The sequence below is a fragment of the Pristiophorus japonicus genome, chromosome 16, assembly GCF_044704955.1.
Source record: "Pristiophorus japonicus isolate sPriJap1 chromosome 16, sPriJap1.hap1, whole genome shotgun sequence".
Classification (NCBI taxonomy): domain Eukaryota; kingdom Metazoa; phylum Chordata; class Chondrichthyes; family Pristiophoridae; genus Pristiophorus; species Pristiophorus japonicus.
The window spans coordinates 82,328,390-82,353,905 of NC_091992.1; the positions used below are offsets into that span (position 1 = coordinate 82,328,390).

General features: G+C 43.5%; 1 protein-coding gene across 1 annotated transcript in view; it reads left to right on the plus strand.

Moving 5' to 3' along the window:
* cacna1g (calcium channel, voltage-dependent, T type, alpha 1G subunit) overlaps positions 1-25,516 on the plus strand; it is a 372,532-nt gene that overhangs the window by 147,168 nt on the left and 199,848 nt on the right. The window contains exons 9-12 of the mRNA XM_070857502.1: positions 7,267-7,418; positions 8,522-8,707; positions 10,527-10,641; positions 15,612-15,767. Coding sequence (XP_070713603.1) covers positions 7,267-7,418; positions 8,522-8,707; positions 10,527-10,641; positions 15,612-15,767 — 609 coding nt within the window. The remainder of the gene's footprint in view (positions 1-7,266; positions 7,419-8,521; positions 8,708-10,526; positions 10,642-15,611; positions 15,768-25,516) is intronic.

Below are 25,516 nucleotides of genomic sequence, written 5' to 3' on the forward strand. Positions count from 1 at the left end.
AGCCCCTTGAGTTCAAATTTCAATGATCTGTAATTTGAAGGAACTGTTGAAAGAAAAATTTGTATATTGGAGCGGTTAACCTATTCGCGTATCCTAACCAAATGTCTCCTTCTTCAGCTTGGTGTCAATTTTTATCTAATTACTCTCCTGTGAAGTGCCTTGGGGGGCGTTTTGTAACGTTAAAGGTGCTATATAAATGCAAGCTGTTTTATCAATCAAACCACCAGCTTAGTAACCAGGAATGTTGTTTTCAGGCATAATTAATTTAACAACAGCAAGTGGCCTATCATTAAATCAACAGCTTATCAAGAAGAACTGTTCTACTAAGGCCTAATTCTCTTAGCAACAGCAAATGGTCTGTGACTACATCAGCGCTTTAGCAACAGACCGTGGAGTGGTCAGTAATTAATTCAGATCAATCATTTATATAAGATACTGGGGGCTAGATTTTAGGCTTTCCTGTATTCTGGGCGAAAACGGAGGCGGGGCGGGAAAGTTACTGGCCGGCAATAGTTTGCATCTTGTTATTTAAGTTTGGGCAGCTGGGCCCTGCATCAGGGTACGCAGCACGAAGGGAGGCGTTGTACACTTCTCTTGGCGCTATGGTGGGAAACTCCCGAGCTAAACTGCTGGGTCGGGAGTGCTCCAAGAGAGGCGGGGGCGGAGGCGGGGGGGAGGGGGAACACAAAAACATTCCCAAATATTGCCAACGCCACCACAATAAAAATCGTAAAAAAATTAAAGAACAAACACTCGCACTTACCTTTGCAATCCATTACCTTCCTCTCCGCCGACGGGATCGCTGGACCGCCCTGATTTCCCAGGCGGTCATTGTGGGCGCACTTTCTGGTTGACGGGTCGGGCAGGAGCTCAAACTCACGCCGGCATTGCAACCAGTGGCGTTTCACACCGGGCGCAACTCTTCCGGCCGGTGCTGCTCCGCGCCACCGCAAAACCGGACTGGAGGATCACTGCGGGGAGCAGGAGACCTCACTGCTGCCTGTCACGCCGCTCCGCAGCGAGACTTGGAGCGCAAAGGACTGGAAAATCCAGCCCTGGAGATCTGTAGACTCCATGCAGCTTCCAACATCTGCCAAGTCCATCACTTTGGGCCTGATGTGGCTGTACATTCGGGAAAACTAATGCACTGGCCTAGATCTTCCGATCTGGTTTGCCCAGTGAACGGGTATAAATTGGGATGAATCCAAAAATAAAGGGGACGGGGGGGAATCCAAATGGCAGATCTTAATTTCACAGATAAAACAAAGCCGATTTCAGGAGCTTGACTAAACATTGCTGTGAGTGCTTTCACTCTAATTGTTTAACTGTTTCGCTGGCCTTTTTATTCTTTTCCTGCTGTTCTGACTTAGGTGGAACTTGGGGGATAATTTTAACACAATTCGTGGGGAAGGCCGGTTTTATAGCCAGCCTAATGTTGCTTTCTGTTGACTTCACTGGAGAGTAAAATCGGGCAAAACCAGCCCGATCCCATCGGTTTCCCGGCAGACGGCTTAGGTTAAAATTAGGTTAAAAGGGCAGTTGTAGCATGGCCATTAATTTGCTCATGGCAATAGTGGCTCAATGGGTGCATCCCCCCATCTATGTTTATGCTTCTTGGAGGAAGGAGGACCAGCGGAAAGAGGCCAACACAGGTCAGACTGCACCAGAGATGTTTTGCACCCACCCAGTTCATCCTGCACACCCACATCTATTGTCAGAAGTACACAAATTTCACTGCCAGAGGATGAATCCCTATTCCAGCAGGTCGAATGGCATGAATGCGAGAAGTCAAGGCCAGACTAAGTTTGATTCTGGATGGTACGTCAAAAGTTCCCCAGTCATGGTATGACACCTAGTAAGTGGTGCTGAATGAAAGAAGGCGTGCCACAGTGATCAGCCAGCTGAGCCTGATTATCCGCACCTGCCATGTTGCCAACAAACAGGGCTGCAAGCCCTGCCACACCTACTTAACAATAACCGTGATGTTGGTTGAGGGATAATTATTGGCCCTACACTTCTTCAAAACACTGCCGTGGGATCCTTTTCATCCACCTGGGAGGGTAAACAGGACCTCAGTGTAACGGTTCATCCAAAAGCCAGCACCTCTGACAGCAGCTCTCCCTCAGTACTGCACTGGAGTTTTTTTTTATATGATCCTGGGATGTGAGCATCATTGGCAAGGCCAGCATTTATTGCCCATCCCTAATTGCCCTTGAGAAGGTGGTGAGCCGCCTTCTTGAACCACTGCAGTCCTTGTGGTGAAGGTACTCCTACAGTACGGTTAGGAAGGGAGTTCCAAGATTTTCACCCAGCGACGATGAAGGAACGACGATTATTTCCAAGTCAGGATGGTGTATGACTTGGAGGGGAACGTCCAGGTGATGGTGTTCCCATGCGCCTGCTGCCCTTATCCTTCTAGGTGGTAGAGGTCGTGGGTTTGGGAGGTGCTACCGAAGAAGCCTTGGCGAGTTGCTACAGTGCATCTTGTAGATGGTACACACTACAGCCACGGTGCGCCAGTGGTTGAGGGAGTGAATGTTGAAGATGGTGGATGGGGTGCCGATCAAGCGGGCTACTTTGTCCTGGATGGTGTCGAACTTCTTGAGTGTTGTAGGAGCTGCACTCATCCAGGCAAGTGGAGAGTATTCCATACTCCTGACTTGTGCCTTGTAGATGGTGAAAAGGCTTTGGCAAATCAGGAGGTGAGACACTCACCGCAGAAAACCCAGCCTCTGACCTGCTCTTGTTGCCACATTATGTATGTGGCTGGTCCAATTAAGTTTCTAGTCAATGGTGAATCCCAGGATGTTGATGGGGGGGGATTCGGCGATGGGAATGTCGTTGCATGTCAACGGGAGGTGATTAGACTCTCACTTGTTGGAGATAGTCATTGCCTGGCACTTGTGTGGTGCGAATGTTACTTGCCACTTATCAGCCCAAGCCTGAATGTCGTCCAGATCTTGCTGCATGCGGGCATAGACTACTTCAGTATCTGAGGAGTTGTGGATTAAACTAAACACTTTGCAATCATCAGCGAACATCCCCATTTCTGACCTGAGGTTATTGATGAAGCAGCCTGAAGATGGTTAGGCCTAGGACACTGCCCTGAGGAACTCCTGCAGCGATGTTCTGGGGCTGAGGTGATTGACCACCAATAACCACAACTATCTTCCTTTGTGCTGGGTATGACTCCAGCCAGAGGAGAGTTTTCCTCCTGATTCCCACTGACTTCAATTTTACTAGGGCTCCTTGATGCCACACTCAGTCAAATGCTGCCTTGATGTCAAGGGCAGTCACTCTCACCTCACCTCTGGAATTCAACTCTTTTGTCCATGTTTGAACCAAGGCTGTATTGAGATCTGGAGCCGAGTTGTCCTGCTGGAACCCAAACTGAGCATCGGTGAGCAGGTTATTGGTGAGTAAGTGATGCTTGATAGCATTGTCGACGAAACCTTTCATCACTTTGCTGATGATTGAGAGTAGACTGATGGGGCGGTAATTGGCCAGATTGGATTTATCCCGCTTTTTATGGACAGGACATACCTGGGCAGTATTCCAGATTGTCGGGTAGATGCCAGTGTTGTAGCTGTACTGGAACAGCTTGGCTAGAGGTGCGGCTAGTTCTGGAGCACAAGTCTTCAGCATGACAGCCGGGATGCTGTCAGGGTCCATAGCCTTTGCTGTATCCAATGCGCTCAGCCTTTTCTTGATATCACATGGAGTGAATCGAATAGGCTGAAGACTGAAGATATGGGGACGTCAGGAGGAGACCGATATAGATCATCCACTCGGCACTTCTGGTTGACGATGGTTGCAAACGCTTCAGCCTTCTCGGCCTAGACTGTAGAGAAGCTCAGGTTTGACGACCGAGAGTGAAGAAACTCAAATTAAGACTTTATTGAGCTCTGTAATATATAGTATGAGGTCAATCCACAATTTATTTCAAATTCAGTCAAACTTATAGGAACAGAGAACATAAATTTGAGAAAATTTTAAAAAGAAATGTTAGATAGATCTTAGATGTTAACAGATCCCAGCATCCGTAGTATTTTGCTTTTGTATTAGATAGATCGTCGTTACTCAAATATTTGGATTGTCTGCCATGCATAAAGTAGAGACAATTAAGGGCATTTAATATGCAGTTGGATGTTTTGCGAGAATGGTTAGGGTAGCTCAGGGACAATGTTTAATGGACGAATGACCAAACTTCATTGTGTATGTTATGTTCCCAAGGAGAGCAATGAACCACAGATAAATGCTGTAGGAAGATAAAGCTCTGTGAACATACCCAGACTTCTAAAATTAATTGAAGAGGACCCAACTATATTAATTCAATCTTACAATTCAGGCTATTCAACCATGAGTAGCTGCACTCCATAAATGAGTCGTCCATAGCCTCAGAACGTGACCATTCATGCCTGTCCTTGCAACCTTCAATCCTCTTCTTGCTCCAATTTTAAGAAGCACCCATTAGTTGCCATATTGTCAACTAAGGGTCGTCCTTTAAGAGGCTTGTTGCAGTATATTTCTGCAATGAGCAATGTGTAGAACCCATCTGAGGGAATTATTAGACTGTAAGTAATTATTGGTGATGTGACTTTTCATTTCACAGTCCCCACAGAAAAAACCTAAGCCATATGAACTTTTATTTTTGATTTAAGCTCTTCATTATTACTGTCTGGCTAACGGTCTGGTGCAAAACAAATTTAATGAGGAGCGCTGCGTTTAACAAAGAACTCATGAGGTACAGTAATTGTGTTAGACACTGAGAGACATGTTTTCAACTGCCGGGTAATTTGGCAGGGAGCTACAGAGAATTTCAAGTGTTTTGGGGGGGTTTAATGAATCCGATTTTAATAACATCGACAAAAGATTTTGAAACTAATCTTCCGCTCCATCTGGAAGACTGAAAATGTTTTAGGTCCCCCAAACTCTTCGAGCTGGATTTTCACTATGTTGCCGCCTCTGCTCGCGCCCCGGAGGGACGATAATGGCGGCGAGGATGATTTCCGGGCAGACGGCCAGCTCCCAGCGACTCGCCGGGAAATTAGATGCCGGTTTTGCGGGGGCGCAGAGCAGCACCGCCTGGGAGCATCAAGACGGTGTGCATCGCCGCCGCTTTCGACTGCGCAGTGAGATTTGTTGTGCACTGACCCTCTAGCGCCCTGTAGCACCGTGGTGGCACCATCTGATAAACCGAGCTGTCCCGGCTGGGTGAATGATAGAATTGGTGAATGAGGTAAGTTTGATTGTTGAGTTTCGTTTTATTTTTGTGATGTAGCTTAGTGTGGGCTGTTTAAGGTATTGGGAATGTTTGCCGTAGTTTTAGGTGCGATTTATTTTTGCCACAGAATCCTCTTCGAGGGCGCTCCGAGGCCGGCTTTTTAGCTCGGGATTTTCAGTTGCTCAGCCGGCCTTGCGCCCCGAGAGCTGTGTAAAGCCTCCCTTAGCGCTCCGCCCCACACTCAGGGCCCAGCTGATTAATTTTGCTGACTGAGACGCAAACTGTTTCCGGGCCTAAACTTTACCGCCCCGCCAGCCTTACCACCCCAAATGAGCAGAACCGAAAATCCAGCCCTCAGTTCTTATATGACATCAGTAGACGTTTTTAACTTTGGATCTAACTCCTAACTATGTCAGTATTGATAACACTGTCCCTATGATGTACAAATTTCAGTGTTCTTTCGATCTATTTTTTCCAACTTGTTCTGCTCACACGTTTGATGTCTTCTTGTGAACGCTCATAACTGTGCTTCAAAAAACTTCTCCTTGTAGGTGGAGAAATGTGGTACTTTGAGGGATGGAGACACAGGAGACAGTGGGGGTGAAATTGATCTACATCAGCAGCACTAAAAGGGCTCATAGCAAAAAGTTGACAACCATCTTTTACATTGTTTTGTATTAATGTATTACATGGCACCCGATTTTCTTTGAAGTCAATGGAAAAGAAGCTCGGGCATGGTGTATAGCGGGCTGCCGATTCACTATGAGCACATTGCACACTATTGCTTTAGACCAATTTCATCCCCCACCACTTGCTGAACCCTACATATACATTTTATTAAATGATCTTTGGGGGGTGGGAGTAAAGAACTGATGGCTCAGTGGGTATATCCACTACCCAATGTGGTATTCCATCCAGGGAAGTTCCAGGTTCACTCACTGACCAGGGCTGAGATAGCAAATTTCAGCTGAGGGTGAGGTAGGAATATCAGTTAGCTCCCCAGGCTGGGGAGAGAGAAAAATCAGCTAACCTGCTCACTGCTGATTATCATGCCTGACCTCCGCTGCAATGAGTATATGGCCGTTGCAGGATCAAGCATGGAATTCACAGACTGCTTTAACTGGAAAGCCATGTAAACAGGTAGCTTCCCTCCTCCCTTCCACAGTGGAGTCTGTTCAGAGAAGGTTCACTAGATGGGGAGATTGACTTATAAAGATAGGTTGAGTAGGTTGGGCCTATACTCATTGGAGTTCAGAAGAATGAGAGGAGATCTTATCGAAACATATAAAATAATGACAAGGTGGATGCAGGGAGGATATTTCCACATAGGAGAAACTAAAACCAGGGGACATAGTCTCAGAATAAGACCATCCAAATTACCACCCATTTAAAACTGAGATGAGGAGGAATTTCTTCTCTCAGAGGGTTGTAAATCTATGGAATTCTCTGCCCCAGAGAGCTGTGGAGGCTGGGTCATTAAATATATTTAAGACAGAGATAGACAGTTTTTTGAAAGATAAGGTTATAGGGAGCGGGCAGGGAAATGGAGCTCAGTCCATGACGAGATCAGCCATGATCTTACTAAATGGCGGAGCAGGCTCGAGGGGCCTAATGGCCTACTCCTGCTCCTAATTATTATGTTCTTATGTTTTTATGTCAGCGTCAGTTCAGTTCCTAGTGGGCTTGGGCATCATAGAGCACGAATTGAGAGTGGTCTTCAGAGAGGCCACTAGATGGCTCATGTAGGGAAGTGGAAAAATTCACACTGGTGCAATAGGGCATGCTCTTGTGAGTTTGTGGTTCAGGCACGCTGTTGAGGCAGAAAAGGGAGAGCTTTACTCTGCATCTAACCATGCCACTCCTCATTGGATGATAACAATCAAACAACTGTTGCATTCCACAGTACTGACATCCTTTGCATCGATAAGTGCAAAAAGTAGGCCCCAAAAACAATGACTGAGGGAAGTACTGCCCTGACAGCTGGACTAGACACAAACATGTATCTCTTTTCATTCTGATGCATTTTTCATTTTCTTCCTCAGCCAGAAGAGCTGACGAATGCCCTGGAGATCAGCAATATTGTCTTCACCAGCCTGTTTGCATTGGAAATGCTCTTGAAGATCCTGGTGTACGGGCCGTTTGGCTACATCAAGAACCCTTACAACATTTTTGATGGCATCATTGTAGTCATTAGGTAAATTGTCAGAAGTAAATGCAAAATCTTTTCTTGCAACCATTAAAAAAAAGGTGCTCTCAGTGTAAATGGAGTACTAAATAGTAAAATAGCACATACAAGAACCTTTAAAAACACAAGCATTAGGAAATTAAAAAATTGGCAGTGATGTCAAGCTGGCTCTCGATTCACTATCGCTCATTTTACACCATGGCACAAAGTCAAAATCTACCCCCCTGTCTCTTCCGTTATGTGTCCCTCATTCCATCTCCTTTTTCCCCGTCTCACACATTTTATCTCTTGTACAGTCACCAGCTCCACCCAATCTCACGAAGTCCAACTGATGCCGCCCCTCCAGGTAACACTGCGTGAGAGTGAAAGTTGCCCATTGTGAGGTATGCACCCAGTGCATCGCACCAGCTTCTCTTTCAATACGTTTTGGCCTTTGTTGAATCTCCAGCCAGTAACTCATGATTGTCAGACTAGTACAATGCTAGTTGGCCACCTCAATATACCCTAAATCGTGAAAGATGCAGAAATCCTATGTGCTGTACATGACGGTAGTGTGAGGGCACTGAATCCTATGTAAATATATATAGGACTCCATTTCATCAATTATTAAGATTTGGCAATTTAGAAATGTTTTGTGGTTGCTGTTTCAACTTGCTGTTCAACTTAAATTTACTGAATTACTTCTATATCCTGAGAGGCATGGGACCATATTGGAAATCAATCAAGAGTTGATGGAGGGTTAACCTACTATCTTGGTAAAGGGAAAACTGACAGAACCAGTGATGTCACGGTGCTAGTTTTGTGAAGTAATGACGTTTTGTCAAATGCAATTGTTTCTTCCCGCTGCAATGATCCCAGTGTGATGTAACTCAATCACGTTTCGCGAACGGAGCCAGCAGCTTGTCAGGAATCACTCTGCCTTTTCTGCCAGTCCGTGGCGTTGCATTTGAGCGCGCGATTTTCTGAAGCAGGCCACCCAATTTCACTTCGGGCTCCCGTTGAAATCTGTGCCTTTTGCGAGCTTCGAGAGTTGACTGACATCTGTTTGCAAGTTCTCATACTAACATTCCGCTTTTCGCATTTCATTTGATGTGCCCATCACTGCTCCGCAGTGTGTGGGAGATTGTAGGGCAGCAGGGTGGGGGCCTCTCAGTGCTGCGTACCTTTCGGCTGATGCGAGTGCTGAAGTTGGTGCGGTTCATGCCGGCCCTGCAGCGCCAACTGGTGGTCCTGATGAAGACCATGGACAACGTCGCCACCTTCTGTATGCTGCTGATGCTTTTCATCTTCATCTTCAGGTGAGCGGGCAGCAGTTCCTCAAAACTGCAACTCGAGAGTCTATGAGCGCATGGGCCGCAAAGCATCGCCCGACAGAGCGGAGCAGAGAGGAAAATGAGGCAGAGAGGGGAATTACCGCCATTAACAAAGCCTGCCTGATGTTCCTTCCGTTTGAATTAATGGACAGAAAATCGGGTGGGTTCCATTGCAGGCATTCAGTCCTCCCGCCTCATGTTCTTCTCTGAGCTACACCCTGACGATGCTTTCTGCCAAGTACCATTTACCCCCATCCTTTGGATATTTTTCGGGGGGGGGGGGGGTCAAATCTCCATTGCAATCAGTCGGCAAATCAATGTGAATCTGACAAATGGGCCACTGGACTTTTCAATGTTTTTTGTTACAGGGGTTTTTGTTTAATAGGAAACTCATGACTAGAAACAAATAAGTTAAGCTTTCCATCCCCATGATTCATTTCCCTTTTACAAGTGCACTCTTTAAATCTTCGTATCTACTGGACTGGAAAAGATTGGAGTCACAGTGAATGATTAAGATGCAATTTGATGAGGTGACACTTTGCTTGTATTGAGAACACAAAGTGAGGGGCAGGCCCAATAGAGCAGAACACGGTCAAGGTGAAAGGTATACAAAGGAACAAGAGTAGGACATTCAGCTCCTCGAGCCTCTTCCACCGTTCAATTAGATCATGGCCGATCTGTTTCTGAACTCCATCTACCCATCTTGGTTTCATATTCCTTAACAAAAATCTAGCAATCGCAGTTTCAATTTTTTTTTGTAAAAGAGATGATGTGAATCAGGAAGTAAATGGTTAGGTGATGTGCAACTTTGGTGATTGTCATGGGGGAAAAGAGCAGCTAAAGATGTAAGGACAGAAAGGCAATTGTTAGCAGGTAAGGTGGACTTTTCTTAAAGATAAGGTGAGCACGAGTAAATTTCCACAGAGAAGGAAAGGAGAATTGGGAGTAAAAGTAGGATAAGGATAAATTTGGAGGCATCTATCTTCAGGGTGATGAAAAGAAAAAAAGACTTGCATTTATATAGCATCTTTCACAACATCAGGGCATCCCAAAGTGCTTTACAGCTAATTATGTACTTTTGAAGTGTAATCACTGTTGTAACACAGGAAACGCAACAGCCAATTTTTCACTAGTTTCCACGAGCAGCATTATAATAATGACCAGATAATCTGTTTTAGTGGCATTGGTTGAGGGATAAATATTGGCCAGGTTATCAGGGAGAACCTCTCATCTGAAGGACGGCACCTCCAACAGTGCAGCACTCCCTCAGCACTGCACTGGAGTGTCAGCCTAGATTTTGATGCTCAGGTCTCTGAAGTGGGACTTGAAGCCAATACTCCTGACACAGAGGCGAGAGTGCTGCTCACTGAGCCACAGCTGTAAAAAAATTCCTATTTGGCAACCTAGGGATGAATGGTGGCACTCACCTCAGGTGTACCCAGGGCAGATGAGTGATGTAACCAGATGACCACCATCGCCATGTCACCTTCCTTAGTCTCAGATGTCCCACATGAGGTGCCTTATGTGGTATGAACTGACACAATCTACTCCAACAGTGCCTCCTGTGACTGAGCTCCGGATCGATCTGATGGTAGACAGGGAGAAATGCCTGATCCACCGAATCTCTGCTACCGGAAGGAAAGGGGATTTTGGGAGAACACTGGGATGAGAGGATAAAGCTTTTTAAAGTATCAGCCCTTTGACATTACCACCAATGTACCTTCAATGATATAATTATGTACTGGAAAGATATGCTGTCCTTTACTTCCAGTGGTTATATTATATGTTCTTTGTTCCATTACAGTATTCTGGGAATGCATCTTTTTGGCTGCAAGTTTGCAACAGAAAAAGAAGGAGACACTCTTCCCGACAGAAAGAATTTCGACTCACTTCTCTGGGCTATTGTAACTGTTTTCCAGGTATAGAAAATTATGCTCAACCTTCATAAATCACTGGTTAGGATTCAACTGACGTATTGTGTACAATTCTGGACACCACACTTTAGGAAGGGTGTCAAGATATTGGCGAGGGTGCAGAGGAGATGTACTTAGAATGATGCCAGGGATGAGGGACTCCAGTTATGTGGAGAGACTGGAGAAGGTGGGACTGTTCTCCTTAGAGCAGGGAAGGATAAGGGGAGATTTAATAGAGGTGTTCAAAATGTTGAAGGATTATGATTAATAAGGAGAAACTGTTTACATTGGGAGGAGGGTCGGTTATCAGAGGTCACAGATTTAAGATAATTGCCAAAAGAACCAGAGGTGATGAAGAGGATAATGTTTCTGTGTTCGGTGAGTTGTGGTGATCGGGAACGCGCTGCCTGAAAGGGTGATGGAAGCAAATTCAAAAGTAACTTTCAAAGGGAATTGGGTAAATACTTGAAAGGGAAATATTTGCAGGCCCATGGGGAAAGAACAGAGGAGTGGGGCTAATTGGATAGCTCATTCAAAGAACAGGCATGATGGGTTGAATGGCTTCCTTCTGTGCTGTCTGATTCTATGATTCTAAGAAAGTCACCAGGGTGCAATTGAAAGTAGGCAAACCATTTCCTAATCTTCCGACCAAGTGCTTCCACAGCAACTTTAATTTTTCCTAATTAATTTTATACTCTTATGATTAAAAAAAAATCATTATTTTCTTTCTCTCTTAATGTTCTTCCCAGGCAGTGCTATGTACCCGATCAAACTGTCACCAGTTATAAGAGGTGCAAAAGAGTAGCTGTTACTTTGGGTCAGGGTGCCCATATAGGGCTGATTTTCCTTCCCTTCCTGTGCTGAAGTCCTTCAGCATTTCTGAGCACCTCTTGTTAGCACAGCTGATGTTGATAAGTTAGCATGTGGAGAGTCACAGCATGCTTCTAACTACTTTCCAAAAAGAATTGGCCTGAATTTAGAGAAGTGTGATCGAAGGCGCATCGCTAATTGATTGATGAGGCTTTCCAAATACAATTGTTAATTATGTGCATAATACCATGAGTTGGACAAGCCTGGTTTCCTGCTGGAATTCAGTAATAATAGTCACACTACAACACTGGCACCAATACAGGAATTCATCTTGTTTTCAACTCTTGGAGTTATGCACAAATTAACATCTGTACTCGGTTTTAAAATTCTCATCCTTGTGTTCAAATCACTCCATGGCCTCACCCCTCTCTTCCTCTGTAGCATCCCTCCAGCCTTACAACTCCCCAGCTCTCTGCCCTCCTCCAATTCTGGCCTCTGGCACATCCCTGATTTTCAACACTCCACCATTGGTGGCCGTGCCTTCAGCTGCCTGGGCCCTAAGCTCTGGAATTCCCTCCCTAAACCCCTCCGCCTCTCTACCTCCCTCTCCTCCTTTAAGTTGCTCCTCTTTGACCTAGATTTTGGTCATCTCTCCTAATATCTCTTTATGTGGCTCAGCATCAAAGTTTGTCTGATTACGCTCCTTTGAAGTGCCTTGGTACGTTTTTACTACATTAAAGGTGCTACATAAATACAAGTTGTTGGTGTTATACTTGTCCAAATATTCTCACGTGCCAAAAATTAATCTGTTTCTTCTATGAACAAATGTTGTTGGCTGTAATGAATATCTCATTAAATATACCTCAAGATGATTAATGCTGTGACAATGTGTTTCTCTAATGATTGTAAGCTTAAGTGCAAATGTACGCAGAGTTAATACTTTGAAAGGCTTTATATCCAGAGTAGTCCCAGTGGACATGTACACTTTTCCATCTGAGGGCTGTATTCAATTGATGAGGGGAGAATAACAGGAGTGTACCACAGATGTCAAGTTTATGTCAGACAGTAAACAAAGTCTGCACAAACTTCACCAAGCAACTGTGCCAATCTCCCACAAGGTGATGCAAAGATGAGCAGCTTCACACTCGGCAGACTGGACAGCTGCAGCGAAGCCTTCCAGGAGTAGTAGTGATGGGTGTGGGGGATGCAGCGTCTGCAGTTATCCATAGAATGCTGCTCGATGTTACTCTATTTCAACGTTGTACGTTGTGTGCAATGGAAAGTAGCCTACTTGGAGTTCACTCAAGAACCAGGCCAAAGACCCATGAGGCAGTCACTTTAGCCAAACTGCTCGATGTTAATACAGTTGGATCGCCAGATTGCTTTGCATTTTAGAAACATTTTGCCACCATGGGGCCGGCCTGTCACCTATTGACTTGCGGATCGTCCTTCATGGCAGCACGCAGCAAACAAGGTCACATCAATACCCGACCGTACAACAACAACTTGCATTTATATGGCGCCTTTAGCATAGCAAAACGTCCCAAGGCGCTTCGCAGGAGCTATGACTTGCCTTGGTAGAACTAGTGCACAGATGGTGACAGTATTGCTTTGTAGGGCTGCCAGCTTCCCACAAGCAAGATCTAGAATCAAGTCATTTCTAAGTCATTTCTCAAGGAGAGAAAACTCTGTTGGCTACAGATTTCCATCAGCCATCTGCCGATGATTCCCTTTTCACCCATTTATAAAATATCACTGGTCCAATTAAACCCCCTACAATGCCCTGGACCCACCATCCTCCAGATCAGTGACAATATACCAGGAAGATTGACAGGAAGCAAATCATGAGACCCTCTTGTGCTTTCCTGTGAAGTTGATAATGGCCCTCGTCCAGCTTTAGCAGCTACTTGGATCTAACACTGACTCCCACAATCACCTGAAAGCATCGACAAAGGACCAGCTGGCACCTTGTAATCTGCATCCAAGCGATCTTTTGTCGAAAGGAATAATAAGTATACGAGTAGAGAACAGTTGGAACAATCTCAAACAGGAAGTTGCGACCTTGCATTGGCATCTCGTTTGGTCAGTCAAAAGTTTGAAATTTCCTCGGGGCACAGACCAAGCGGTTCATGTTTGGCACCTCATTAAATATAGTACAGTCTCAAGGAGAGAACTATGAACCAAGCACCTCGACACCGGCATCAGCCCACAGCCGTGGCTTCATGAAAGGCATGCTTCAACACTGGCCACAAAAACAGAACTGACTTGGGGTGATCAGGGAAGCCTATCTCCAGAGAGTCCCAGTATGGAATGCTTCTATGTCATCTGTTTATCAGAGGTACAGATAAAAAGCCAGTGCAGAGCTGCATGAATCACAGGCAGATGACAAGGACCGGTGGGAAAGTCAAATTCATTAAAAACCTTGGCTTTGTGCGATATCAGATGCAAACACTCTATCACCCATTTTACACTATCATACAGCCAAGATCTATCCCATTAAGTCATTTTCTCTTAAGAATAGAATTAATATTCCACATGGAACTTGAAGAATTAACTTGGTGTTAGTTGAATCATGCTGTTATATTTCACTAGACACAGCACCAGAACACTATTGATCTCTTACATTTCCAATTAGATTGCTTCCTTAGTAAAGTCAGTGCAATGAATATGTTACAATACCAGTCAGTTTACTAGGTGTAGATTCAATGGGCTGATCATGACTTTGTGCAATAGTGTATAAAACAGGTGCTAACAAATCGGCAGTATGTCAAACATCTCTCCCTAATGGAAATAAAAATCAAGAGAGATGTAAAATGGGCTGTCGATTCGTGATCACCCACCTTTCAGAGGGTATTAATGAGGCCACACCTAGAATACTGTGTACAGTTTTGGTTTCCATATTTAAGAAAGTATATACAGCGTACTTGCTTTGGAGACAGTTCAGAGAAAGTTCACCAGGTTGATTCCGCAGATGAGGGGGTTGACATGAGAAAAGGTTGAGTAGGTTGGGCCTCTACTCATTGGAATTCAGAAGAATGAGAGATGATCTTACCCAAATGTATAAGATCATGAGGGGGCTTGACAAGGTGGATGCAGAGAGGATGTTTCCACTGATAGGGGAGACTAGAACTAGGGGGCATAATCTTAGATTAAGGGGCCGGCAATTAAAACTGAGATGAGAAGGAATTTCTTCTCTCAGTGAGTTGTAAATCTGTGAAATTCACTGCCTCAGAGAGTTGTGGAAGCTGGGTGATTGAATAAATTTAAGACAGAGATAGGCAGTTTCTTACCAGTAAGGGAATTATGGGGAGCGGGCAGGGAAGTGGACCTGAGTCCATGATCGGATCAGCCATGATCGTATTAAATGGCGGAGTAGGCTCGAGGCCCACTCCTGCTCCTAGTTCTAATGTTCTTATATTTTTACACTATCACACAAAGTCAAGATCGACCCCGATCAGTCTTGTACGAGATGGGAGTCAGGTCCTGTACTCTACACTTGTGGATAGAATTAACTTGGTGCTGATGGAATCATGCTGTTACACTCCACTAGATATACATAACACCATACATTCCAACCTAGAATGGTAACGACGGCTGGTCAGCATTTTTTTTAAAGCTACTACAGCCCCAAAAAACTGACAATTCCAAAACTGCCCTGAATATAATTCTATGACAAGGATAAGAAGGAATTACACCAAAAGCGCAGTGGAATACAGTCTTACGTTTTAGGTGCATTGAACATTTTGTCACTCGTATTGGAGTACAGGAAAGCCTGAGCAGATAGAAGTGTTGCCAGCACATGACCATTGTTTTTCAGGAGGGTCTGGGGGCACAAAGGCCCCAGAAAATTTAGGTTAGGAATATGGAACTAAAGCAGGTAAATGGAGTTGGGGTACAGGTCAGCCATGATCTCATTGAATGGCCGAGGGGCTGAAGGGCCAACTCCTGTTCCTATGTTCCTAGGTTCACAAAGGCCAGGTCTCTGAATCCTACTGTAGTACATACAGATAAACATTGCATTAATTTGTGGATAGGATCCTGGTTGTAGAAAATGTGGATATCTACTTACTGGGAATATAACGAACTGAAGATCTGTGTAGTGCAGTTGGAAGTTTAGGTCTATGTTATTTCATAATGGATAATAATTTGTGTTTTGTCTTCCACAGATATTGACTCAAGAGGATTGGAACAAGGTCCTGTACAATGGGATGGCCTCCACCTCCCCATGGGCAGCTTTATACTTCATTGCCCTCATGACATTTGGGAATTACGTTCTCTTTAACTTGTTAGTTGCCATTTTGGTGGAAGGATTTCAGACCGAGGTAAAATAATATGTGACAAGTCTTTGAATGATGCATGTCAGTCAGTATTGGACAATGCCATGTAGCTTAATGCTGTACGTGATTGCTAATGTTCACCGGCATTCCCAGCTACCTGATAAATATGCGGCACACAAGAAAACATAGATAATGGGGTCCTGTGTCACCCTGAACAATGACACAAGAATGGAAATAAACGATTGAATCTAAAGGTCCCGTAGAGGGTCCTGGGAGAGCCAGGCAGTCTTGTCAATCACCACTGAATTTGCTGACATTCAAGAAATTTTTGAAATTATCAGTAACAAATGTATTAAAATGCTTAATTAACATTCTATTAAATCCCACTGCTCAAGATGGATAAGTAAATTGGCTATAAATTGGTTATTATTGATTGACTAACATCAGTTCTACTAAGACCGTAAAAATATAATTTTAAAAAGTTATTTCCACGATACACTGTGATATACCAATATATGTGATATACAATGATATACAGCAAAATACCATGATACGCTGTGATATACAATGATATATTGTGATATGCAGTGATGCACAGTGAAATACCACGATATACTGTGACATTCAATTATATATTGTGAGATAGAGTGATGTGCTGTCCCACAGTGCTATCCTGTTTTGAGCTGTGATACTCCACATTATCTGTTTGCTGTCAATAAAAAAAGAGGTTTGTCAGTAAAAATAGCCTTGTCTGTCAGCACAGTGGTTAGCAACCCTGCCACATTCTATCCTGTAATAGGTTAATCTGACATTGATCTGACAACTTAATCTGATGATCTGAGTTTGTCACTCCGCTGTACTTGTCACTTAAAGGGAAACTATTCGTCAGAATTGCCGTATCATTCCAAATGTTATGAAACGATACCTGTATATCTAGTCGCACTTTTCGATATGCCCCACATGTTTATTTTATTGTGCTTTAAAACTGCTGTTTGGAGGGTATCTGGAGGCGGATGTTTGCACAGGATTTTCCCATCAATGATATCCTCAGGTTCTGCTTCCGTGACACCTATGTGGACAGAGAGCTGAGTGGCAGCTTTCAAGCATTAAACAAGGGAAAACTATGACATCAGTTGGTGCACCATCTAATCCTCCCTTTTATAATATCAAAGATTATGCGACAATTCAGATGAATGCACTCTCCCTTTAAGGACAACTGATGGCAGTTTGAACCATGGCTGAACTTGGGACGTTTATTTCTTTCTAAGTTCATGTGGTGTCGGCTTCACCTGTTACCTATAAAGTGTCTTGATACAAAAAGATGCAAGCATCTTATGGAATTACTATAGGGTTTGTTGTAAACTGATTGTGAAGTCCATTTCTAAATTCCTGTGCTTTTTGTCACTGATTGATGGTTAGTCTTCATTACTGTGCCCCATATCCAGACGCACTGTACCATTTATTATGGGCCCCTGGAACACCTTCACTTGGAAATTTTTAATTGTGCCACAGAAGCAAAGCCATTATGACTGGGAAAGTGCCAAGTCTAATCCACAGTTTGGGCTGAGTCACTTGGTCTTACCCGGGCTAGGGGAAGCTGAGCTTCAGTTGTCAGCACTCTTGGGATTGGGTGGGGGGTGGGAGAATCAGTCTAGGTCCCTGATCCTTGCTCGCTATCCAGTGAAACTCTTTTAGAGTTTATCTGTAAAACAAAACATTAAACCGTGCCACCCGAACTGGGTGACACACAAGACATTTACAAGGCCCTTTTTTTCCTTTTTTTTTTGTGTTTTTCTTTTTTTTGGGTTTTTTTTTGGGCACTAAAATCACAATTTTTCCCCAGTGCCCCCTATAAAGGGAAGGGGGACACTAAAAGCACCGGCAATTAAAACAAATTAAACTTTAAAACGTAAAATCAAATTAAAATTTGGTTGCCGGGCATGATGATGCACTCCAGTCCCTCCGGTGCCCACCTCTCGCGGAAGGCCGCGAGCGTACCGGTGGACACCGCGTGCTCCATCTCCAAGGACATCCTGGACCGGATGTAAGAGCGGAAGAGAGGCAGGCAGTCAGGTTGAACGACCCCCTCGACCGCCCGCTGCCTGGACCGGCTGATGGCACCCTTGGCCGTGCCCAGGAGCACGCTATCCAGTGAAACTCTTTTAGAGTTTATCTGTAAAACATAAAACATTAAACCGTGCCACCCGCCCTGGATGACACAGCAGACATTTACAAGGCCCCTTTTTTTTCTTTTTTTTTGGTTTTTTTTTGGGGCGCTAAAATCAAATTTTTTCAGGTGCCTCCTATAAAAGGGAAGGGGACACTAAAAGCACCGGCAATTAAAACAAATTAAACTTTAAAACGTAAAATCAAATTACGCTATCCAGTGAAACTCTTTTGAGTTAACCTGCAAAACATAAAACATGTATCCGTGCCACCCGACCTGGATGACACACACAAGACATTTACAAGGCCCTTTTTTGTTTTTTTGGGGGTTTTTTTGTGGGTTTTCTTGGGCACTAAAATCAAATTTTTCCTTTTTCCAGTGCCCCCTATAAAAGGAGAGGGGGACACTAAAAGCACCGGCAATTAAAACAAATTAAACTTTAAAACGTAAAATCAAATTAAAATTTGGTTGCCGGGCATGATGATGCACTCCAGTCCCTCCGGTGCCCACCTCTCGCGGAAGGCCGCGAGCGTACCGGTGGACACCGCGTGCTCCATCTCCAAGGACACCCTGGACCGGATGTAAGAGCGGAAGAGAGGCAGGCAGTCAGGTTGAACGACCCCCTCGACCGCCCGCTGCCTGGACCGGCTGATGGCACCCTTGGCCGTGCCCAGGAGCACGCTATCCAGTGAAACTCTTTTAGAGTTTATCTGTAAAACATAAAACATTAAACCGTGCCACCCGCCCTGGATGACACAGCAGACATTTACAAGGCCCCTTTTTTTTCTTTTTTTTTGGTTTTTTTTTGGGGCGCTAAAATCAAATTTTTTCCGGTGCCTCCTATAAAAGGGAAGGGGACACTAAAAGCACCGGCAATTAAAACAAATTAAACTTTAAAACGTAAAATCAAATTACGCTATCCAGTGAAACTCTTTTGAGTTCACCTGTGAAAACATAAAAACAATAAACGGTGCCACCCGACCTGGGTGACACTCCAGACATTTTCAAGGCCCTTTTTTTCCCCCCTTTTTTTTTTTTGTTTTTTTTTTTGTGTTTTTCTTTTTTTTTTTTGGTTTTTTTTTTTTTGGGCACTAAAATCACAATTTTCCCCAGTGCCCCCTATAAAAGGGAAGGGGGACACTAAAAGCACCGGCAATTAAAACAAATTAAACTTTAAAACGTAAAATCAAATTAAAATTTGGTTGCCGGGCGTGATGATGCACTCCAGTCCCTCCGGTGCCCACCTCTCGCGGAAGGCCGCGAGCGTACCCCGCTATCCAGTGAATCCCAGCTGGCAAGTACACAAGTGGAAACCATCACAAGAACCGGAGTGAGTGTCAACACTACTGTGTCAGTCAATGAGTTGGAAGTGGGGCGGGAATTACGGCACAGAAAACAGGGTCTATTCAGCAGCAAACAATCTATTTACTCAGCAAACAGTCTATCTTACAGCAAACAATCTATTTACTCAGCAAACAGGATCTATTTAGCAACAAACAATCTATTTACTCAGCAAATAGTCTATCTTACAGCAAACAATCAATTTACTAGCAAACATGATCTATTTAGCAACAATCTATTTACTCAGCAAACAGGATCTATTTAGCAGCAAACAATCTATTTACTCAGCAGTCTATCTTACAGCAAACAATCTATTTACTCAGCAAACATGATCTATTTAGCAACAATCTATTTACTCAGCAAACATGATCTATTTAGCAGCAAACAATCTATTTACTCAGCAGTCTATCTTACAGCAAACAATCTATTTACTCAGCAAACAGGATCTGTTTAGCAACAAACAATCTACTTACTCAGCAAACAGGATCTATTTAGCAACAAACAATCTGTTTACTCAGCAAATAGTCTATCTTACAGCAAACAATCAATTTACTCAGCAAACAGGATCTATTTAGCAACAATCAATTTACTCAGCAAACAGGATCTATTTAGCAACAATCTATTTACTCAACAAACAGGATCTATTTAGCAGCAAACAAACTATTTACTCAGCAAACAGTCTATCTTACAGCAAACAATCAATTTACTCAGCAAACAGGATCTATTTAGCAACAATCAATTTACTCAACAAGGATCTATTTAGCAACAATCTATTTACTCAGCAAACAGGATCTATATAGCAGCAAACAATCTATTTACTCAGCAGTCTATCTTACAGCAAACAATCTATTTACTCAGCAAACAGGATCTATTTAGCAACAAACAATCTATTTACTCAGAAAGCAGAGTCTATTTTGCAACAATCTATTTAATCAGCAATCAGAGCCTATTTAACAGAGTCGCTACGTACTTCAGCAAACAAAACTCATGTCCAAAACTATAGCAGTGCCTCCTGATAAAAGCAGGTGACTTCTCTAGGAAGATGCAGTGAGTGAAGGATAATTACATACAAATTACACACATAAGCTCAATCCCAGCCATTTACAGCAGTGCAATCTCCAGGCGTGATTGACCGGGGGCGGGGGGGAGATTGCCCAATCATCTCTATTACTGCCAGGACTTGTGGTGCCCCTATATGTTGCCCATAAGAACAGGGCCATGTTCAGCTGTGAGATCGAACAGACGACTGTCTAGGCTCCACGTTGCTTGGCTGAGATCTCGGGAGCTGCAGAGCCTTACCCAGAGCCAGCCACCTGAGGGGAGAAAATGATCAAAACAAACCTTTGCTGTCAGATAGAGATTTGCCTTAATCTGTAATGGTTTAGTGATGCCGAGAGATAGATTGGATATAGCTTTGCTTCTGAGATTTACTGCCATTAAAGGCTGTGCTTTTGCCTCTGTAATTCAGAGCACCATTAACAGGTTACAAATGAGCACGCAATCCTTTTTGATGTGTAGCAAATGGTTTTTTAATGTTGATCCCTGTTAAATAGCTGGAGTTCCCTCTGCTTTTAAGATAAAGTGATGGGTGGTGGTGTTTCACATCTTTTTCCATCTGTTTTGGATGTGGCAAGGCAGAGCATGCCATTTCCTGATTTGGTGGCACTTTAATGAAGAGTAAGCAGAACAGGCTCTCTGGGTATGACTGCAATCTGCTACATCAGAGTACATCAATCTCCAAGTGCTTCACATTAGCAGGCAACTTTTGACTGGCTGATTTGTTTTAAAGAATTATCTTTTTTTATCTTCCGACTCAGGCTGGGTATGTTGATGATTGGGAGTGGTAAGATCAGACTGTGGCCATCTTTCAGTGGTTCTGCTCTCTCATCCTAGTACCGCTCTAGAGCAGCAAACGCAGTGGGGGAATGCTTTAGAGAAGGGTATATTGTCAAAAAGGTCGGACATCAGCCATACCATTGGCTTTGCCACCCAGTTTTTTCACATTCTCTTAATCCTACCATGGTCAGGGACAATACCAGTTCGACATGATGAATTTTGGAAGGAAAAAGGACGAAAGGCAGCATAAACTAAATGGTACACTTTTAAAGAAGTTGCAGGAAAAGAGAACCTTGGGGGTTCACACACACAAATCTTTGAAGATGGCAGAACAAGTTGAGAAGGCTCTTATAAAGGCAAAGGAGATCCTTGGCATTATAAAAAGAGGCATAGAGTGCAAAAGCAAGGAAGTTATGCTAAACCTTTACAAATAATTGGTTAGACATCAGCTAGAATATTGTGTCCAATTCTGGGCACCGCACTTTAGGAAGGATGTCAAGGCCTTGGAGAGGATGCAGAGGAGATTTACCAGAATGGTTCCAGGGATGAGGGGCTTTAGTTATGTGGAGTGACTAGAGAAGCTGGGGCTGTTCTCCTTAAAGCAGAGAAGGTTAAGTGGAGATTTAATAGAAGTGTTCTGAATTATATGGAGTTTTGATAGAGTAGCTAAGGAGAAACTGATTTCACTGGCAGGAGGTTTGTTAACCAGTGGACACAGATTTAAAATAATTGCCAAAAAAAGTCTGGACGGAGAGAAGGGGAGATTTTTTTTTTTACTCAGCGAGTGGTTACGATCTAGATTGCACTGTCTGAAAGAATGGTCAAAGCAGATTCAATAGTAACTTTCAAAAGGATATTGGATATATACTTGAAGGGGAAAAAATTGCAGGGCTGTGAGGAAAGAGCAGTGGAGTAGGACTAATTGGATCGCTCTTTCAAAGAGCCAGCTCAGATACAATGGGCCGAATGGCCTCCTTCGATGCTGTATCATTCTATGATTCTATGCTGATTTAATGCCCACTATGGTCACCTGATTCAAGTCCTTAGTCATCTCTCTTCTGCAGCCAGGCAGTCGAACCCTATCCTTTGGTACTTCAACGCCACTGAAGCTTTTTAACAAATGGCCCTCAAGAAACATTCCAGCTCCCCTCAGGCTAAGAAAGTGGTCATTTCAAAGTATTGGCTGGACACTGGCTTATTTTAAAGTTGCTGCAATTGCTGCCAGTGAAAGAAATGATTTCTTAGCGATTAACCCTCTTTTGCCAAAGAAAAATAGCATGGTGGAATTCCTCTCCCCTCACCTCACCCCTCAATTTTGAGATCTGTATGTGAGAGGAGTGAGCACATGCCCAAAGGTAAGTGTTTTACTCTTCCCACATTGGTGGTTTTGTTGACACGGCTTTCTATACAAGAGAAAATTCTCTCCCATTTGCTTAACCACTGGTTCGGGCAACCCTGAGAGGAGGAGTTGGCCAACTTTCCACGGAGTCAGTGTTGTCCATTCCCAATGTTGTTGCTAGAGGGAGGTGTTTCACTTTGTTTGCAGAGCAAATCTCTTGCTTCCCTTTGGAGTATCCCACTTCAGTCACGCCTGACATTCAAACTTGAGCAGAAGTTGTCAGTTCTTGCCTGGGCCTCTACACGGACCACTTCATATTGGTTCCTTCCAAGGGAGAGGGTAAATCTGCGAGGTGGGGGGACATGACTTATCCTGCACAGTAGGACCCTTGTTAGCTGGCATGGAGTCATTTTACAGCCTTCTGTGGTGCGAATTATGATGTAGTACGTACCATTTTCCTGGCTGAAGGAACAGGGCAGGAGCACTGAAAGTCAAAATAGAAAAGGAGGCAAATAACCTTCCAGCCACTCCAACAACAAAAAAATCTACATTTTAAAGATTTCATTAATCATAGTTACTGAATTCCAGCCTGTAGAAGTAACCAAACTGTACAATTTTCTTTCTATGCCACCTATTTGTAATTTGAAAAAAGGCAAATGGATAATAAAATTGATGTGGTCTAATTAGCAATGATAGAACAGGATAACAGCAATGTAGAGTGGTAGATACATGGGAGTGATCATAGGCCTGTAATCCAATTAAAACATTCCAGTGAAAACATGTATGGAATGAATGGTTCAGGTTCTGAACCCCAGGACTGAGTAACAGCCTTGAAGTCACTCCCTGGTAGCTATTACTTTTTTTCATAACATGTACTGTTATTATCCTACAAGAAAGGTTTAATTTTGTTTCCGATGTGTTGAATTGATGGTGGCCATCAGTCCATCAGTGCACAGTGTACTCCAGGTCATTGATGTCAAAAGCTGTCCGTCCAGGGAATCAGTGGTCTCTGAAGTCATAGTTGCTAGTTTACTCAAAGTAATCTGGAGTTGACTCGCATTCCCAGCATGTATTATACAAAGCATCATTGATAACATGTTTTCTCTTGTCAAGAACCATTTTATTATACACCTGAAGTCTTTTGCTCCCCACTCTTCATAACCCAATGCTACATATGATAGTAGCACTTGAAATATTTGTTCTCCAGCAGTAGAGCACTATATCTGTGACCACAGTTACTGGTTACCATTAATGCCAAGTTCAACCTAAATGAGCTTGCCAAATCTCAGAAGGCTGCTTGCTTCTTAGTAGCAAGCAAGGGTCTAGCTGATTGGCTTTGTCTGATGAAAGTCTCCAACCATTTTATTTGCATCGAGTTGAAGCTACACCCAACAAAACAATGATTGCCTTGCAGAGCTACAGGATTCTTCCACTACTACAGATTGATATCTGCATCTGCGCAAAGTCACATTGTACTTGTCTTATCAAAGTTGCCAAACATTGACTTGGGCAGGTGTTCAACTGTCCCCCCAAAAAACATAATTTCACCCAAAGTATTTATTCAGGTCTACAGTAAGATGGTTCTTGATGGAGTGCTGGGAACCTCTGTGTATCTGAAGTGATTGTGACAATGTAGTGCTGGGTCACTCAACCTTGTCCAAGCCATTTCCATTCTCCATTGACAGTTCTTCACTTGAGCAAATTGACAATTATGCTACATTTATCCCTCCAGCCCGCCAGTGATTTACAGTATATAAACACCTTTTGTTATCTGTAGTGCATGGCTCTGCTAACAATGGTGGTTGCTAGGTAGCAGCAATAGACTAGAAAGGAGACAGCTCTATAAAGCATGATTTGGCTGCTACACGATGTTTGGGGGAAGAGGGGAATCTTTTGCCTGATGGATGCACGGGCTGTGTGTGGAATACACTTGCTTTCTTCTCTTTATCCTGCTTTCAGCCTCTAACCACTGCTGCTTCTGCTCGAGAGTTTGGTACATATTGGTGGCTTTGACAGAAGGTGTCATGTGATGTGTGAAGTGACTGGCTGGCTGGCTGTGTGTTATCACAGGGTAAATTAAGTCACTCGACTTATATACAGTGCGAGGTGCGTTGGATGTCCGCTAGAAAGTTAATCATTTACTGTTGACAACGCTACCCTTGGGCATAAGTGCCAACTTGTCAGAAATATGCCATGTTGTCTAATAATGTCAGGTGAAGAAGAGCCATTTGTTTTGTTTCTCTCATCCCATACATTACTTCATGCCTGTATCCTTCCCTATCGATTTTTAAAAGATATTTTCCCCACTGCCCCTGCTTTACCCTATACCACACCTTCACTCACTGTTTTACTCGTCATCCCCTGTGTTGTTCCAGCTTTGTTCCTTGTTATGTTACAGGTGCTGTATAAGTGTGAGTTGTTAGTACTGGCAACATCTCTCTGTAATAGATCGTGTTTTCTCTCTTTCTCTCTCTCTCTCCTTCCTACAACACCATCTTCATTCGGTTTACTTGCTGTAAGATTTCAACTCGCAATTGAAACATTGTGATTTGCCTCCAGACAGCAGACATCTCCCCCATAACCAGCTCCATCCTAACAATACCCTGTATTATTGTCACAGCCTCCAGTAGTACGAGTATTAATCCCTACCTCAGAAATATGTATGTATTTGTTGCCAAGACATGAATTATTAACATTCACTGTTATTCAGGAGTGTCTATTCTTCCCCCATTTCAATCGGGTTATCCATTTCCCCAAATCTCCTATACATGCAGAATAAATCCTTATAGAGGAGCAGCAAGCCACATTGCAATATAGAGAGCTCTGAATTCATTTTCAGATACAGTGGAGCCCTCTAAGGATAATTTTTATTATGGCAATAAATATTGATACTTTAACCGGTAGTTTATTTTTTTGTCAGAGATGCTTTCTGCAGACAATAACTATTTCTCTCTTCAATTGGATGTCTTTTGAAACACTTTCACTTACCAATGTCCGCTTCTGAAACTTTTTTCTCTTGCATTTTGCACCCGTTAAGTTGAGGGGTGATTATACTTGACAAGTGGAAGCTTTGCCTTTCGGTCACCCGGTGTCTACAGTTCGATACAGAGT